An 18,007-nucleotide genomic window follows, 5' to 3' on the forward strand; every position below is an offset into this window, starting at 1 on the left:
TCTCATGAGACTTATTCACTATCATGAGAACAGCATGGGAAAGACCTACCCCCATGATTCAGTTACCTCCCACTGGGTTCCCTCCACAACACATGGGAATTAAAGGAGCTACAATTCAAGATGAGATTTGGGTGGGGACACAGCCAACAATATCAGCAACTCTTATAATGCTCCTTCCCATGGAAGCTGTGGTTTGTTGGGACAGGCAAACCCTTTGGTTAACATGGAGTTCTACTATGGTAACTTCACATTTAGGTTACACCAATAGAGTCTAAGCCCTTTGACTTAAGCCCTTCACTCCTTGTGATTAAAGTTAGTGAATGTTGATAGATCAGCCTCACCTGGTCCCCACTCCTGGGTCACCAGCCTTGGCCCTCTAAAGGAATGGACATTGAGAAGACAAACTTGATATGGCCTCCAGGCCTGTCACTTCTCCTTTTCCCCCTTACCCTCTGCCTACTGCATCCTACATTTCTCCACCCACTTCTTGTCTGGCTAGAACTAGCTGGTGCTGCTTTAGCACTATTTATGAATTTCAAATTGGGGTGTTTGAGACATAGGTTTGGTTAAATCTTATTTGGGCAATAACAGAGGAAAAGTGCATTCTGATACTAGTGTTGTGAGCTTTAGGAAGAAAGTCTATTTCAAGGACCTACAAACAATAAAAGATACTCTATCAACTTTTGATTTTCTAGGCCATGAAGAAGAATTGACTAAATCAGTGTACACGTGCTGTAAGGGTGGATTTGAGCAGTAACAGGCATAAAATGGTTGTATCAGACAATTCTTAATGAGAAGAACAATCCAACAATCAAGAAAAATGATAGGAAATTTTGACAGCCATCAGAATTATCTGATAAATAAAATGATAAGGGAATGAGATGCAATTTCATGTTTTCCAGCAAACTAAAAGCAAAACTGGAAATTAGAAACCAAAGTACTAACACCATTGACATCTTATTTAGTCTTTCCAGACACATTTCTGTTGTCTTGTCACTTTCTGTAGTATACAAAGCAAGTCACCATCTTTTCTCAAAGGGATATGTGACTATTTTAGTGAGAGTTATTCACATATCAAGAGCAAAAATAATTTATACCATTCCTATACAGGAACTTCCTAAGGCCTTTGGATGTTTTAAGATATTAATAATTAATAATGACAATGATAAAGACTTCATAAATATGTAATTAAACAGATTTGTGCTATCTTAGAATGTCTGGAATTTTATGTTGGTTTGGAAGAGTGTTTCATGAAAAATTATGATTATTAAGTCCCTAGAATTGTCTGCCATGCTTATAAACATAACATTTGATACAGATTTCTGTTCATAAAATTGGACAAAACTAGATCTTCCTGTTTAACTGAATTGAAATAGTATTTGACAGTTTTCCTTGTAAAAAACAAAAACAAAAACAAATCCCTACATCAAGATGTCATCTTTTCCCAGTTATAGGTCAGAAATACCTTAAGTTACTCTTATTAATCCAATGACACCACACATGCACATTCCTCACTCTGGCTTACACACATCTGTGAGAGGTTAGGTGAGTGGGCTGCACAATTAGCAAGCTTAGGTTTGAGACCTCATCCTCTCACTTGCCACCTATGGATTTTGGGGAAAATTATGTAACTTTTCTGTGCCTCAGTTTACTTTTCTGAAATCTTTGCCTTTTGATTCAATCAACATTTTAAAAATTACTTAAATGTGAAATTATGGAGATCTCCTATGAGAAAATAATTTGTTTCTCTGATTCTTTACTACTTTTAATTATATTTGCTTCATCATGTGCTTATGAAGATTAATAGAATTAATATCTTAAAAGCGTTTAGTATAGTGTCTGGCTCATAATAAGCGCTAGGTAAGCTGTGTCCATTGTTATATCCTGTTTCTGATTTGTACAAGATTATTTTATATCAATAGATGTTTAGTGGGAAGCACTGTTGAAGCTTTTGGGTTTTTTCCCCCAAGACATGTTTTTCTAATTTCTTTGACACACTGCTATGTGAAATGCATACATTAAATACATTGACATAAAATAGGCTCTGTTTAGGAAAGGATGTACTTAAACAGGTTGAAGTAAGAATAGGAGCTTACAAAATGATCGTCTAGAGATTGTTCTAGAGTCTAGCCCAGACTGTCATTCATTCAATAGTTATTACATACTGTACCTGGGCTTGGGAATACCAAAGAGTTCTTGTCAGCATCTGGAGAGACTGAAATCAAAGGACACACGGCCAATTAAATACCACCATCCCACCCACCCTAAGAAAAAAATGTAAATAAAAACAGTTTCAAGTAAGAGATTACTTATGTGAGCTCTTATTGGTAAATTCTAGGGATAAATTTTTACAAGAACCATTTTGCTTTAAATTCTAAATGAATGGCTTAATTTCCTTATTTTTTCTTTGTTATTTAGTTCTTTCTTTTATTCAATAATGTTTTGAATATTTTGAATAGAACCCTCACACTATACCAAATACAATATCAGAAATTAGAGATGTAAAGGTGACCAAGACAGACAAGGCTTCTGCCCTTGAGAGGCTTATGGTCCAGTAGGATTTGAAAGATGTGAGGAAATTAACAGTACTGACAAAAAACAGATGCACTGACCAGTGGAACAGCATAGAGACCCCCAAAATAAACTTATGCATTATGGTTAACTGATTTTTTTTTAACAAAGGTGCCACAAGTATACAATGGAGAAAGGATGGTCTCTTCAATAAATGATATTGGACAAAATGGATATTTACATGCAGAAAAATAAAATTGTACCCTTTTCATACCATATACAAACATCATCTCAAAATATATTAAAGATTCAAATGTTAGACCTGAAACTATAAAACTACTAGAAGAAAATGTACAGGAAGTGCTCCATTGCATTGTTTCTGGGCAAGGATTTCTTGGATGTGACTTCAAAAGCACAGGCAGCATAAACAAATGAGATTGCATGAAACTGAAAAGCTTCTGCACATCAAGAAAACAATTAATAGAGTGAAGAAGTAACCCATAGATTGGGAGAAAATATTTGTAAAGTATATGTCTGATAAGGCACTATTATCCAAAATATATAAGAAACACAAACAACTCAAAATAAGAAAACAAATACCCCAATCAAAAAATGAGCAAAGAATCTAACTAGACACTTCTTAAAAGAAGATATGCAAATGGCCAACATATATATGAAAAAATGCTCAACATCACTCATCTTTGGGAAAACGCAAACTAAAACCATGATGAGATATCACCTTGCACCTATTAGAATAGCTACTATCAAAAATACAAAAAAAAAAAAAAGTATTGGCAAAGGCTTGGAGAAAAGGGAACACTTGTGCATTTTTGGTGGGAATGTAAATTAATATAACCATTATGGAAAACAGAATGGAGGTTCCTCAGAAAACTAAAAATAGAATTACCATATGATTCAGCAATCCTGCTTCTGGGTTTCAATCCAAAATAATTGAAGGCAGTATACCAAAGAGATATCTGCACTCCCATGTTCATTGCAGCATTAATCACAATAGCTAAGAATTAGAAGAAACCTGGGTGTTCAGCCTCAGATGAATGGTTAAAGAAAACATGGTATATGTACACGATGCAATACATTTGCTTATTTTCTGATTGGGGTATTTGTTTTCTTACTATTGAGTTGTTTGAGTTTCTTATGTATTTTAGATAATAGTCCCTTAACAGATTGTTTTATTCAGCCTTAAAAAAAAGTGGGAAGGCCGGGTGTGGTGGCTCATGCCTGTAATCCCAGCACTTTGGGAGGCCGAGGCAGGTGGATCACGAGGTCAGGAGATTGAGACCATCCTGGCCTACATGGTGAAACCCCATCTCTACTAAAAATACAAAAATTAGCCAGGCATGGTGGTGTGTGCCTATAGTCCCAGCTACTTGGGAGGCTGAGGCAGGAGAATTGAACCCAGGAGGCAGAGGTTGCAGTGAGCTGAGATCGTGCCACTGCACTCCAGCTTGGCAACAGAGAAAGATTCTATCTAAAAAAAAAAAAAAAAAAAGCGGGAAATTCTCTTATTTGCAACAACATGGATGAACCTGGAGGATATTATGCCAAGTGAAATAAGCCAGGTACAGAAAGACAGATACCACATGATCTCACTTATATGTGGAATCTAAGAAATTTGAACTCATAGAAATAGAGAATAGAAGAGTGGCTATAGGAGGCTGGGGGAGGGGATGGATGGAAAAATAAGAGATGTTGATCAATGGGTACAAAGTTTCAATTAGACAAGAGGAATAGGCTTTGGTAATCTATTGCATAGAATGGTGACTACAGCAAATAATAGTGTATTTTAAATTTCAAAATCATTAGAAGAATAGATGTTAAATGTTTTTACCACAAAAAAGTGCTAAGTATGTGAGGTGATTGATTTGTTAATTAGTCTGATTTACCATTCCGTGTTGTAAGCATACATTAAAACATAACATTGTATCCCACAAATATAAACAACTATTATCTTTCAATTAAAAAGAAATTAATTTAATTACAATCCACGTAATTGTTATTAGTTAAGTAAATAGGAAGACATGATGAAGAGTAAATGTTCTGCTAATGGGGGCTTCCTTAAGTAGGATAGTTTGGAGAAAGCTCATTTTGAGCTGAAACTCAAAGAATAAAAATGAAACAGTCATTTGAATCTGGAGAAAGCACAATGAAGGCCATGGGTCCAGCAGGAAGCACAAAGGAACTTGAAGATAGGAGTGGGCATGAAGTGTTAAGGCAGTGGTCCAGGAATATGAGCAGGCGTCTGAACCACCTGGAGGGCTTGTTACAACTCAGATTCCTCAATTCCGCCCCCAGTCAGTAGGTCTGGGTACAGCCTTAAAGTGTTTTTCTCATAAGCTTCCAGGAGATGCAGATTCTGCTGGTTTAGGAGCAACACTCTGGGAATCATTATGTTAAGAACTAAAACAGGAGAGGGCTGTAGCACTGTGAGCTAGGGACATATGGTAAGAAATGAGACTGAAGAAGGAGGCAGGGGCTCTTAGGAGCTCAATCTTGAAAGGAGGTTCAAGGTTAGTTCCAGATTGTTGAGAAGTTGAAAGTTCTATTAAGTCCTTAGTTGTTCTTGGATGCTTACAATGTAGTCAGTCTTCCGGTACTAACTGATTCTACATGGCCTTTGCCCCTTAATGCCAGTGAAGCAAATTCAGTGGAATTGATAAATAACCTATAATCCCCGCCCTGTATTTGGTCCCTGATGAACTTTTGACAAAAGGAAAAGATTGCTCACTTTGCAGAGTGCGGACATGCTCCTACACTCAGGTTTTGGAAGCATGATATAGCAAATCAGGGGTGGTTACGATTCAGATCAACCCAACATTTACTGAAACACTTTCTGCATCTGCACAATAGACTTAGTGCCACAAGGACCTAACCAGAGAATATTACCTGATTTCTAATAACAAGCAGCTTTCAAACTTTTGATGATAAAATAGTAAAAACATGAAGCAATTAGAGGATTATATGAGGAGAAGACAGTGCAATGTGTAATAAAGTGCTAAACTGAATATGATATGCAAAAATTAATGATGCAGATAATAATTGCTATGGCCACAGCAAAGCGGGAGAATTATTGTTTGAAGTTATTGACTAATGTTTCATTTGAAGAAGGCATTCAGGCTGGTCCTTAGAAAATGGTTAAAATACGGCAGTTAGAGGGAAGGCGAAAGACGTGGAAAAGGGTTCGTCTTTAGATTCAATCAACATTCAAAGAATTATTGTGTTTTCCCAGAGTTTTTGCTGTTTTACTGCCTTTTACAGTAAAACCTTCCATAAACCTTCCATGTGTTTCTGATTATTGAGTACAATTGAATTACTAGCCAATTGTATGGTGAGAGCTGTTTGGCCAGGGAGCCCCTGTGGACTTCTCAGAAGCTTTTATCCTTTGAAAGAAGCTGTCCTGATTTACCATTGTTAATGAAACTTGTATAACACAATGCTCAAGTTTAAGACCCACTGAGAACATGACCACATACGTCCTTTCATCTCTACATGGGGGAACCACATGGCCAATAGAAGCTGCAGAAAGCCAGCAGCAGTACTGTAACCCCAGTGTTAGTAATTGTTTTGAACTTTCTTATGTCATATCCTTATAGCATTGTCTTATGAGTGATGGCCTGTCCTGCTTCCACCCTTCATGAATAAATACAAAATGCCTTGCCACCCAGAAGACGAACCCTTTGTAGTCGTGCATCTCTTTTGAACATGCATCTTTAGGACCCTGTGTTCTTTCATTTCAATATTCTTGCTTTTGTGAGGCTTACGTTAGAAACTGTAAAATACGCTGTTATTGCAATGGTTATATGTTTTACCCTGTCAAGTGCTTTTATGCATTAGTTCCTGACTAATACATTTAGTGAGTCAAAGGGCTCATCTCCTTTGCTGAGATTCTCTGGGAAATTCATGGAGCTATACTGAATATTAAGATATTTCCTGTGAGCTCAGATAATCCTAAAGGTATAGATTTATCTGTAATCCCAAAGTTAAGGCAGAAAATATCAGTAAAAGAGAGAGAATGGTTGAAGAGAAGTGCCAGGCGGACCGAAAGAGTTTAATGGCAATCTGTAAGACAGAGATCATCAAAAAAATTTTAATGCCCCCACATATCAGTAAAAGATTTTGAGAATGCCTTCAAAATAGGTAAACTTACTTGTAAGTTATATACATGTACTATTATTCTTATATATTAGCATATGAAAGACACACAGAAATAGAAAAAATTTAGAATTAATTAAAAGAAACTCAATTTCTAATATTTTCTTTCTATAGCACAAATGATTCTCTTTTGCATACTCCAGTGCATGCACACTCCATTTAAGAGAATCCATTTTTAGCTGGGCGCAGTAGTTCACACCTGTAATCCCAGCACTTTGGGAGGCCGAGGCAGGCGGATCACGAGGTCAGGAGATTGAGATGATCTTGGCCAACATGGTGAAACCCTGTCTCTACTAAAAATACAAAAAAATTAGCTGAGTGTAGTGGCGTGTGCCTGTAATCCCAACTACTCAGGAGGCTGAGGCAGGAGAATCGCTTGAAGCTGGGAGGCGGAGATTGCAGTGAGCCAAGATCGTGCCACTGCACTCCAGCCTGGCAACAGAGTGAGACTGTCTCAAAAAAAAAGAAAAAATTCATTTTTAGAATACCTAGAGCAGCAGTGTGCTGTAGTGCAATGGCTTTCAAACTTCACACTGCATTCGAATGTCCTGGAAGCTCATAAAAACAGATGTGTGCCTCCCTGCAAAAGTTTCTAATTCAATGGGTCTGGGGTGAGCTCCAAGCATTTGCATTCCTGACACATTCCCAGGTTGTGGTCGTCTGAGAACTACACGTTGAGAACCACTGGTATAGTCGACAGCATGGGTTTTAGAGTTAGTTTACCAAAGTTGGACATCAGCATCCTTCAATTACCAAATGTGTGACCTTGAGTAAATTACTGTGCCTTCCTGAGCTCAGTTTCTTAAAATCTGTAAAGTGGAGGTAATCATAATTACTTACCTCTTAGAGTACCTGGAGAGCTCAGTAAGATAATGTAAATACATTACTTAATACCTAGTACTCGCCCCCTAAAAAACATCAACACATGTTGGCTGCTAAATCCTCCTTCTTCTCCTTCTCTTCCTTCTCTTCATCATTATCATTAAACATCTTTTTTTATGTCACAAAGTAGACATAGGGACTTTTTGTTTCAGGATTAAAAAAACACTGTGCCTTAATTTATAAGAATCATGGGAATGATTTTTTTTTTCTGCATTAGCATCCTACATTAAAAAATACTATAATCCAAATGAGATATCTTTCTAGTTGAAAGGTAGAGATTAAGCTATTTTGCAAAGTCAACCCAAAGGAGAACAGTGTGTTCAGCCCTCTCCCTTCTGTGTGTAACTGTTGATAGTTTGTGGCTAAGTGTGTATTTCCGTCATCTTTTGTATATACTGAGTTCTTGTTGCATGAGATTGAGTTGACAATTTTGGTGGTGTGTCTTCAAATGTTTGGGGGCATGAGAATGGTAAATTCAGGTGATTTCTTTGAATCTAATTTTTAACATTTCTTCTCTCTCTCCTTTTTCTTTTTTTCCCCTCTTCTTGTGCATTACTAGGACCCAGTACCACCTGCCAGGAAGATTCATGTGCCAACCAGGGAGTCTGCATGCAACAATGGGAGGGCTTCACCTGTGATTGTTCTATGACCTCTTATTCTGGAAACCAGTGCAATGATCGTAAGTACAACAACCTTTCATACTGGAACTTTGTCAAGATGTTTGGAGATTTGGAGAATCTTAAAGGACAATATGTAAAAGCATGGCTCTTCTGAAAGATTCATAAGTAATTCTCTCCTCCAGGAACTTGGGAAATAAATGACTAGTGCTCTTATGAGAAGAGTGAAGAGATGTGTCTTGCTTAACAACACTAAATATTCGCCCACTTGCTCACTCTCTGTGTTTTTTCTTTAGATTAGAATAGCGACTGAGAAACAATAACCACAGCAGCAAACCATTTCAGGCAATATTTTTGTTGTAAGGGCTTCAGTTCTTCATGAATTAAATCACCTTATCTTATTGAATTTAACTCCAAATTGTTTAATAATTTTGAGACTCTCCCCTTTTGCTTTGCCTAGAATTTTGAGGCTATTTAAAGGGTATAGCTGTTTTCTCAAAAAGTTTGAGTTCTCTGAATTTCTTAGGCCTTACAAATGACAAAGACATTCAAGAGTTTATTTTTTACAATTAGCAAAGCTTAAAACATTCTTGGGTATCTTTCAGGTATAGGGCAGAAATTCTCTCTGACTAAATTTATTGGGTATCTGTTTGGTTTATATACACATAGCTATTCTATATGTATGTGTGTATATATGTGTGTGTGTGTATATATGTATGTATGTATTTTCTATTTTGTGAGTATATTTTATATGTATATATTGTGCATTTGGTTTTTATTGGAAGAGAGTCTTGTGATTATTAATTGTGTCCACTAGTGATGCTTCTGGCTTGTGGGTTTAGTTCTGACTTCATGAAGGTGCTTCTAGCACTGGTGGTAGAGACATTTCAATGCTGTGGGCATCTATAACCTGTGTCTCCACATCTTTCTCATGTTATTTTCTTGATGTGACCATAGTAAAGTTGAGCACACACTTGAAATTTCTGAATAACTGTGGCAAAGAGATTTGTTGAAAATCCCTGACTTAGTGGGTCCTGCTAACCTTCTGACTTTCTAAATGCAGCCTTTGTTTTATAATTCAGACTCATTTTACCTCTTGGTTTTAGAAAAATGATGCGTGACATTATCTGAGAAAATAGTAAAGTCACATTATGGTGTGACCACATGGGAGCAGACACCAATTACAATGCTATGCCCCCAGATCTATGTGGTTTTTTTGATTCTTTATTTCTCAGCCTTTTATCTGTGTGCAGCTGTCTGTTGTTGTTCTTTTTGCCATTTTTTTCTCAGTAGTTTTGGTCCCATATGCTCTTTCATTCTCTTAAGGTACACTGAGGAGAAACAAGTGGAGAAGTTGGCAATATAGAGAGAAAATTATGTAATACGCATTCATCTAATTACATAAGCATATGTCTCTGTATCTGTCATGTGAAGGATACGATGTCTGGAGAAAGTTTTGGTATAAGATTGCTCTTACCAAGTCTTTTGGTATTATTGAAAGTCATGTTGCCATACTTATGATGTGGAAATACTGTTTCACTCTGAAACAGGTAGTTATAAACCCAGTCAGCCAGAGAACCTGAAGAATTATACTACATGCTCTTTCTTTTTCCTCCAGTTTGTCTGTATAGCACTCACTAGGAAGGCTTTTTTCTCTAAGTGGTGGCATAATGCTTCTTTATCCTCACAAGTTTATTTCTTGTCACATATACGTCCCACTCTGGGTAGAAAATGGTCAGGAAGAGACTCTCCGCACAGAACAGGTATAAAGGTAAGTTATCCAAACGTGGTGAATATGTACAATCTGCAGAAGGTAGGTATGTCTTTTTCTGTCTTTGACAAGTTCCTGTCTGTCACCCAATGCCAGGCATTATTTTCTGGTAAAAATCAGGAAGGATTCTTTCTAGCGTTCTGTGACTGTTTCTGGTTTTATCAAGAGCAGATTGTGTCTCAGTCTGGGATGTGGAGTATCACACTGTCTGACTTGGGGAATTTGTTGGGATATAATGAAGCACTAGAACTTACACTGGGAAAATGTCAGCTTTCCTTTGTGGCAACAGCTTATCACAGTTCAAAAATATTTCTAGTAAGTCTAGGTTTAGGGCAATACATTTTGAATTTTATTCTGTAACAATGCAGCTAAATCTTTTCATTGTAGCAGACTTGGGAACCTGCCTCTCTAACAGGAGCTACTTGCCTAGTCCCCAACCTGGAGATTGGACCACGGCTTCTGTGATTGGATAGATATATGCAAATGATGAAGTACACATTTTTTTTTTTTTTTTTTTTTTTTTTTTGAGATGGAGTCTCATTCTGCTGTTGCCCGGGCTGGAGTGCAGTGGCGCAATCTCGGCTCACTGCAACCTCCACCTCCTAGGTTCAAGCAATTCTCCTGCCTCAGCCTCCCGAGTAGCTGGGATTACAGGCACCTGCCACTACGCTCAGCTAATTTTTCGTAGAGACAGGGTTTTTTTTTAGTAGAGACAGGGTTTTTTAGTAGACACAGGGTTTCATCATGTTGGCTAGGCTGGTCTTGAACTCCTGACCTCGTGATCTGCCCTCCTCAGCCTCCCAAAGTGCTGGGATTACAGGGAAGTACACATCTTAATTGTGGAGTGTGATATATATATAGAATTAAGACATATAGGATGTGACTGTGAAGTTTGAATATAAACTTTTAATGAAATCCAACCAAATATAGCAGAATGGTAGGTTGCTTAAAATTATTACATTGGACGTTTCTGTTTCCAATAATTGGTATTCAAGGTATCTGGAAGACCTTCTCTTTTGGAACTAGCAGCAAAGCCAGTTTGTTCTACCTAGAAAAAGCAGTCTCACTATATCAAAGACCATTATTTTCTATATCAGCCTTGACCCTTAGAGTTATAATTGGCTATTTCATCTCACAAACATCTTCAAAATGAAGTTACCTGTATGATATTCTATGTGCTTACCTTTGTTGATAAATTTTTGGTGGTGTAGCCTGTATCAGGACTCAAGTGTTAACCTTCGTCATCACCGGCAGACTTGAATAGGCTCATGCTTATCATCAGCAAAAAGTGGTGGGGGAAATTGCAAAGAAAGATAAGTTCATGGAGGAGGAAGAATAATGATGGAAAGGAATATAGAGAAAATCAGAAAGTGGGTCTTATATGGAAGAGCACAGAGGTCATCAGCAATTGCTTTGGTAACATGCCTGCCACAAGTGTCCTGCCTTTGACCTAAATAACAGAAATGGGTCACAGCATTAAAAGTTGAGTGCCATCAAGGAAAGCTGGCCTTTACCTAATTAATTCCTGCAAAGAGAATGTTCTATAGAATGTTGCATATAGCTCAAACAAATTGTATCCACTTAAATGCTATCATAGGACCACGCAAATAGGTTTGAGATGAAATTTAATTGCAAAAAGCATTTTGTGGGGGAAAAATGGTTGTGGATATCTCATTTTCCAGGAGCTGTTTCTTAGGGCAACAGATTGATTCTCAATTAATGTACATGAAAACACTTCAGTTTATTACTGCGTATCCAAAAACTGAAACTTACTCAACAGGGAAATAGCTAGGTCTTATATTTTCCAAAATAAGGTACTAAATCCATCATGTGTAAAAAAGTGAATCATATCTAGGCATGACTTGTAAGGCTCTAAAAATGTCTGCATTTTAGGGTATTCCTTTTTCCTAGCATTGGTTCTTTTATGACCTTTGTGTTTTTCTTGCCTGTTTACCAAATATGTTTGCCTGACAATGTTAATGTGCTGTTAAATAGATGTTACCTCTATGAGTACAGTGTACATTTTAAAACTTAGTCTCATTTAGTGTGAGTTGGCCAAGCCTGGATGTTTTCACTTTATTTCTTTATTCTTTGTGTGACCCTGGTGGGTTGATGGAGGCAGTGGGATGAATTTCAGTTTCACTCTTATAAACATAGCTGTGCAAAGCTGATATTCTTTAGAGCTGATTGTCTTGTATAAGAGTGACTCCCTTGTATGGGGTTAGGAAACAAAAATCCTCTGATTGGAAACCCAAGTGTAATTGATTTGCTAATTGTCTTACATAGTTTTAGATATGACCTTCCACGATGTTATGTAATGGTAAAGTCATGGGGAGTTTCTTTTGGGTTGACTTTTATGGCTGTTTTGATTCTACAATCTAATCATCCCAGAAGAAATGTTGAGCTAATGTATAAATCAGTATGCTCTGTGGAAGAACACATAAGTAACATTCTCCAAGATAATCTTCAGTTCTTGTGAAACATTTAAAATTGAGGGAGTCGGCTATTCAGAGGGTGAGCACCACCTGAAAACCAACTTAATGAAAGCTGTCTTGGGCTAAATTTAAAAACAACAAAAGAAATGGAAACTTACAAAGGTTCTTATAGGAATATTCTTTTTTGATATTGGATTCTTATTAGTATTTTAAATCAGGACTGAGAACCTGGGAAATTCTAGCATGTTGTAGCCACGGCAGCACCAGGCAAATCCAGAATCTCCTTCCCGTATTTTGTGGTAATATCATTGTCATTGTCAGCCTGCTGTTGAGTTTTTCTTTCCTTCAAACAACGAAAAATTTTGTGTGGAATAGAACCCTCCTGCGTGTACCCACACATGTGCAAAAGGGTTGTCATTTTTATGGACTTTGTGAAAATAGCAGTTTTAAACATTTCATACCTATCCTTAACAACATTATTGCCTTTTACCATGTACATGACAACTGTTTTGAGTGGCATATAATTTGGGGGTCTGGTTATTGCTTCTGGTGCCCTGGAGAAGCACATATAGGACAGTCTTTGGCAAATGAATCCTTAACACACATCAACTTCCTGAATTTAGGAGGTGGGTGCTCATCACGGCTTTGTGGGGTGAAGTAAAGGGAATGAACGTGGGTCCTCAGCCCACCCTTAGGAGCTGGCCACCCTGTGCTACATTGCTAGTCACACATTGCAGGCTGCCTGTTGGAGAAATTGCTAGGTTCACACTGGCATGTGATAATAGATGTTCTTTGCTTGCAACAAATCAATAACAAGCAGCTGTGGATCGTGCAGATAGTGGAGTGTAAAGCACCTTTTTCAGACAGTTTTCTGTAGGAGTGGCTGTTAAGCTGCAGTGTTGGCTATTGATTGGCCTTTTGCTTTTTATTTATTGTGTGGGTTTATTTATTTTTTAATGTAGTTTGGTGTATTGATTAAATCTGTTAAAAACACATTTCCCATTCAAGCTTCAGAAAAAACAAGCAATGTATGCATTACTTAGTGTGCAAAGAAGGGGACAGATACGTGTATACTAATTCTGTCTCTTGGGTCCATATAGGTAGGTAGACATTATGTTAAAAACGTATGTTGTTATGAACCTATGTTGTTCCAGACCTACTGGTATAGCAGTAATTTTTAAGGATATCATAGTATAGTACATCCATGTTTTTGGTTATGTGTTCATTCCCTGCCTTTGTTTTCAGACTCTGCCTGCCGAGCGAATAGGCCATATGTGAGAATTTCACTTGTAAAACAATTGTTTGTTGCTTAGAATGCACTTTATCATGTATTGATTCATTCACTCACCAACCATTTCTTATTTGCAGATATAATCATGAATAAGAGAGTTTTGTTCTCAAAGACCTTCTAGTCTAATGGGGAAAGACACATATGAAGGTGCTTCAGTAGAAACATGAACAGTGTATAGTGAGGAGTCATAAGGTGGAGTAATGGCAGCTGTCCCCAGGGTTGAGACTTTATGAAGAGCAGCTGCTTTTAGGACGGTTTTCATTGAAGATGAGCCTTGAAATTTTTTTTTTTTTTTTTTTTTTTTTTTTGAGACAGAGTCTCTCTGTTGCCCAGGCTGGAGTGCAGTGGTGCGATCTCAGCTCACTGCAACCTCCACCTTTTGGGTTCAAGTGATTCTCTTGCCTCAGTCTCCTGAGTAGCTGGGATTACAGGTGTGTGCCACCCACCACGTCCAGCTAATTTTTGTATTTTTTTAGTAGAGACGGGGTTTCACCTTGTTGGCCAGACTGGTCTCGAATTCCTGACCTCATGATCCGCCTGCCTCGGCCTCCCAAAGTGCTAGGATTACAGGTGTGAGCCACTGTGCCTGGCTGCCTTGAAAAATTTACAAGTACATTCAAAGCAAACATGGTATGGAAGAGGGCTGGAAAGGAAAGGTAGCGTTCCAGCAGGCAAGCAGGGAAAAAATATGCTGCAGCCACTGTTAACATTCTGCGTGTTTCCTTCCGATCTTCATTTTAAGCATTAGCATGGTTAAGATCACATTCTGTTTGACATTTTTACTTTGTTTTGTTTGGTTTAACACTATATGCTATGCATTTTTCAAAATATAAAAAAAAATTAGATTTCTGAACTCCCTTCAGTAGAATGCATGTTATGGTGCCCAGCTCAGGGGGAGAAACTCCCCTATGTTGAAATCATTGCTGGGTCCTAAATGTAGGCCTCACAGGGCTCAAATCTGGATTTATTTCATTGAGTCGTTGGTGGAGATCGATCTTGAAAATTTATTTATAAAGAATCCAATTTTGTAAAGTTTGATTTGTAATGTGTATAACTTATTAAATGATAAAAGAAATCAAAGCATAATCATTAATTTAATTGGCTCTAGAATCAAACTGCTTTAAATGCCAGTCCTGAGTCTTTCTATCTGTGAAGTTGAATTGTTCACTTAGCTTCCTGAAACTTTGGTATAGCATAAGGAGTGTAATAGGTACTTGATAAATAGGATTAGTGGTAGTTTTTATTGTAGCTAATTATAATATTTGACAACCGTTAAGTCCTTATCATGGTCCTGACACTCTACAGGACCTTTATAAGGATATCATCCTTTTAATCATCTCCAAATTATTAAGAAAATATTATAGTATGATATTCCTGATTTTAATTATGACAAAACTGAGATCACACTGTTAGAATATAGCTGATTGAGGATTTGGTCCCAGGTTTGTCTGACATAAAAGTTCACATTCTTATTCGATTTGCTGCCACTTAGTCATTATTAGAAATAACAGTTTAACATCTGTACTGATATTAGACTAGGATGCTTAATTCCATGTGGGCAAGTCTTCACAGACAATCAAACTGCATAAAAACATAGAACTGGAAAAGGGAAATTGTGTTCTTGATGATTATTTGCATCATATTGTGGAATTCAGCACATTTCAGGTCTGCCTTCTTAACACTCAGATGAGGCCATTTAGAATTAAAATATCTTTAGCCGTTATAGAATTAGAGTATCTTGCCCATACTCCCAACTATTTATGTTTTCATTCTCTATTGACCTAGATCTTCTGATTTTTATGTGTTTGCTTTATTTCAATTCCAACATATGTCATATAGCACCGTGGACGAGACCACTAACGTGTAATGGGGTGGCCTGTGTTCAAATCTTGACTCTGTCCCTTAATATCTATGTTATCTTGGACATGATAATTACAGTGCTTCTAAAATGCAGATATTTTGTAGGTCCTATCTTGTAAGAATAAATTTGACAAACATAAATTGAATAATAATAAATTGAATGTGTAGTGGTGAAGTTTAGGAGACATGGCACGTAATGGCCCTGCTGGCTACTCTTCGATATTACTTTCAAAAAGTTAAAAACATGACTCATACAAATATAATTATTATAAAGTTAAAAACAAAACACTCATGCAAATATAGAATGAATGTGTGTCAAATTTATTTAACTCCATAACGAGAGAAACAAGATGGTAACAGTATAAACAAGATGACAAAAGACTATTTGAAGAACTGGATATTTATAGGCCTTAAGAATATTAAAATACAAATTTTAAATTTAAAAGTGGTAAATGTCCTACAAAGCAAACATCTCTTAACCTTTGGTGTTATCTTTTCTACTGAACATCTGTGCTGAACAAAAATCTACAGGTTCAGAGGGCATCTTCTGTACTCTGGGCCCCCGCTAACAATAAATGTCAGTGCCAGACACAGGTACTTCTCCCATAGAGCTAAATGTTTCTTGGGTGGGCCTGTTAAACAGTGTCCTTATATAACATTGAAAAGACACGTGATTTTTACCCCTAACTTTTGCCTTATGTTTTGGATAATTTTTATTAATTTATATTCAGTTTCATTTTTTTACCTTGAATACCTCTTTCATACACAATTATGTTTTTTTAACCACTTAACAGTGTGCCCCAATGTGCTGAATTCATTGTCATTTAAACCCCACAGCAACCCTAAAAGTAGATACTATTGTGATACCAGTTTCATAGATTAGAGAACTGAGACAGAAAAGTCAAATGATTTGCTCAAGGTGACAAAACTATTAGGTTGAGGAACAAAGATTCAGAGTTATGTTAGTCTGACTGCAAAGTCTGGGCTCTTGACTGCCAATATCTTCTTAATGCCTCAGGGAAAGTTTCTTGATGAAAATTCATCTGAATTCATAGGGATTTAGATTCACATTAGCCACAGAGCTTAACGACTTTTGTTAGCATCAATTATACTGTAATTTCTAGTGTCAGTGTTATTCTTTTGTGGGGGATGCTAATTTATTTTATTTTATTTCATTCACTTTAAATGAAGGCATTTAAAGTAGGACTGATTTGCTCAGGGAACAAGATCAGAATTTCCATCAAATAAGTGCCATTTTGCAGGTTTGGTACATCTAAGCAGGGAGGAGGCTGAGTCCTGAGAAGTCAGTGAGGCTGAGAGGGGCAGCATAGCTCCATGATAGCCAGGTCCCAGAAGGCGAGACAGATGCAAAAGAAACATCAGGAGTGGCAGCACCAAAGGTTATTTCTCTGCATCTGTTTTTATTCTCTGGCCCACAGATATTCCATGGCGCCAAAGGGAAGTCAGAAGATAACAATGAAACCCAGGGTCTTCTAAGAGCAGAATGAAGCTAGTGGTGCTCTTAGGAACAGTTCTATAGATGTGGGTTGTAGCTTGTTGCCCATGGGATTCACACTTGCTGTTAAGTTCCATCAAGATTAAGAAGGGATGATTTGGAGTATCCTCAAGCTTTACCAGGGCTAATATTAATATGCGTGCAATACTAAACCAATTCAGCAAGAGCCAGGACTGCATGCAGCTTTGTTTTTCACAGCCCTCCCTGAAAATAAGCTGGGACTCATAGGTGACACATTGATTTCTACAAACCCCAGTAGGCACTTGGTCCTATGGTTCAAGAAAAAATAGTCTCCATAATTCAAAGGCATATAGCTTATCATAGATTATCATAAGCTGTTGGAGTTTGTGGCCTCAATAATTTCATTTCAGCAATCTTCCACATGCTATATTTGTAGACCATTTTCATTGCTGTGTTTAATTATAGCCCATTCATTTCTGGTGTCCTTGGCTAGTTACTTACTTAAGGTGACAGCAATAATGCACTTAGAGCCTATTGCTTCACAGAAGACAATTTTTGTATTACCATGTTAGTCACATACAGGTGCAATTCCAACGTATTTTTCAATATGGACATAATTTCCTATAGTTATTTCCACATCTAAAGGCACAAGAAAGATCTAAATTACTTTACTTTGTCTTGTAAAATAGAAATAATAAATATAATTTTGTTCTCTTCATTTATTTTTCTCCTTTACTTTCTTTTTAGGGAAGGAAGAGATCATTTTTTGAAGGTGGTAAAATTTACATCCGGCAAAATGCATAGATCTTATACACATTATCACAAATGCTTATGGCCAAGTAACCAACACCACGGTTAAGATAAAGGATAGTTTCATCTTCTCAGAAACTTTTCTTGTTCCCTTTCCAGTTAGTTCTTCTCTTTAAGGTCATCGCTGTTTGAATTTGTATCAGCATTTGTTATTTTTGTCTCTTCTGGAATATATATAAATGG

The 18,007-nt window shown here is 37.1% G+C and overlaps 1 protein-coding gene across 39 annotated transcripts in view; it reads left to right on the forward strand.

Annotated features, from left to right (window-relative positions):
* Positions 1-18,007, forward strand: part of NRXN3 (neurexin 3) — a 1,691,350-nt gene that overhangs the window by 819,794 nt on the left and 853,549 nt on the right. For all 39 annotated transcript variants that reach the window (XR_010136857.1, XR_010136859.1, XR_010136858.1 and 36 more), the window contains 1 exon segment: positions 8,123-8,242. Coding sequence is in view for 34 of the 39 variants with exons in the window: in XM_054529674.2 (XP_054385649.2) it covers positions 8,123-8,242 (120 nt within the window). In the remaining 5 variants the exon portion in view is untranslated.

This window comes from Pongo abelii, chromosome 15 (genome assembly GCF_028885655.2).
Source record: "Pongo abelii isolate AG06213 chromosome 15, NHGRI_mPonAbe1-v2.0_pri, whole genome shotgun sequence".
NCBI classification, from domain to species: domain Eukaryota; kingdom Metazoa; phylum Chordata; class Mammalia; order Primates; family Hominidae; genus Pongo; species Pongo abelii.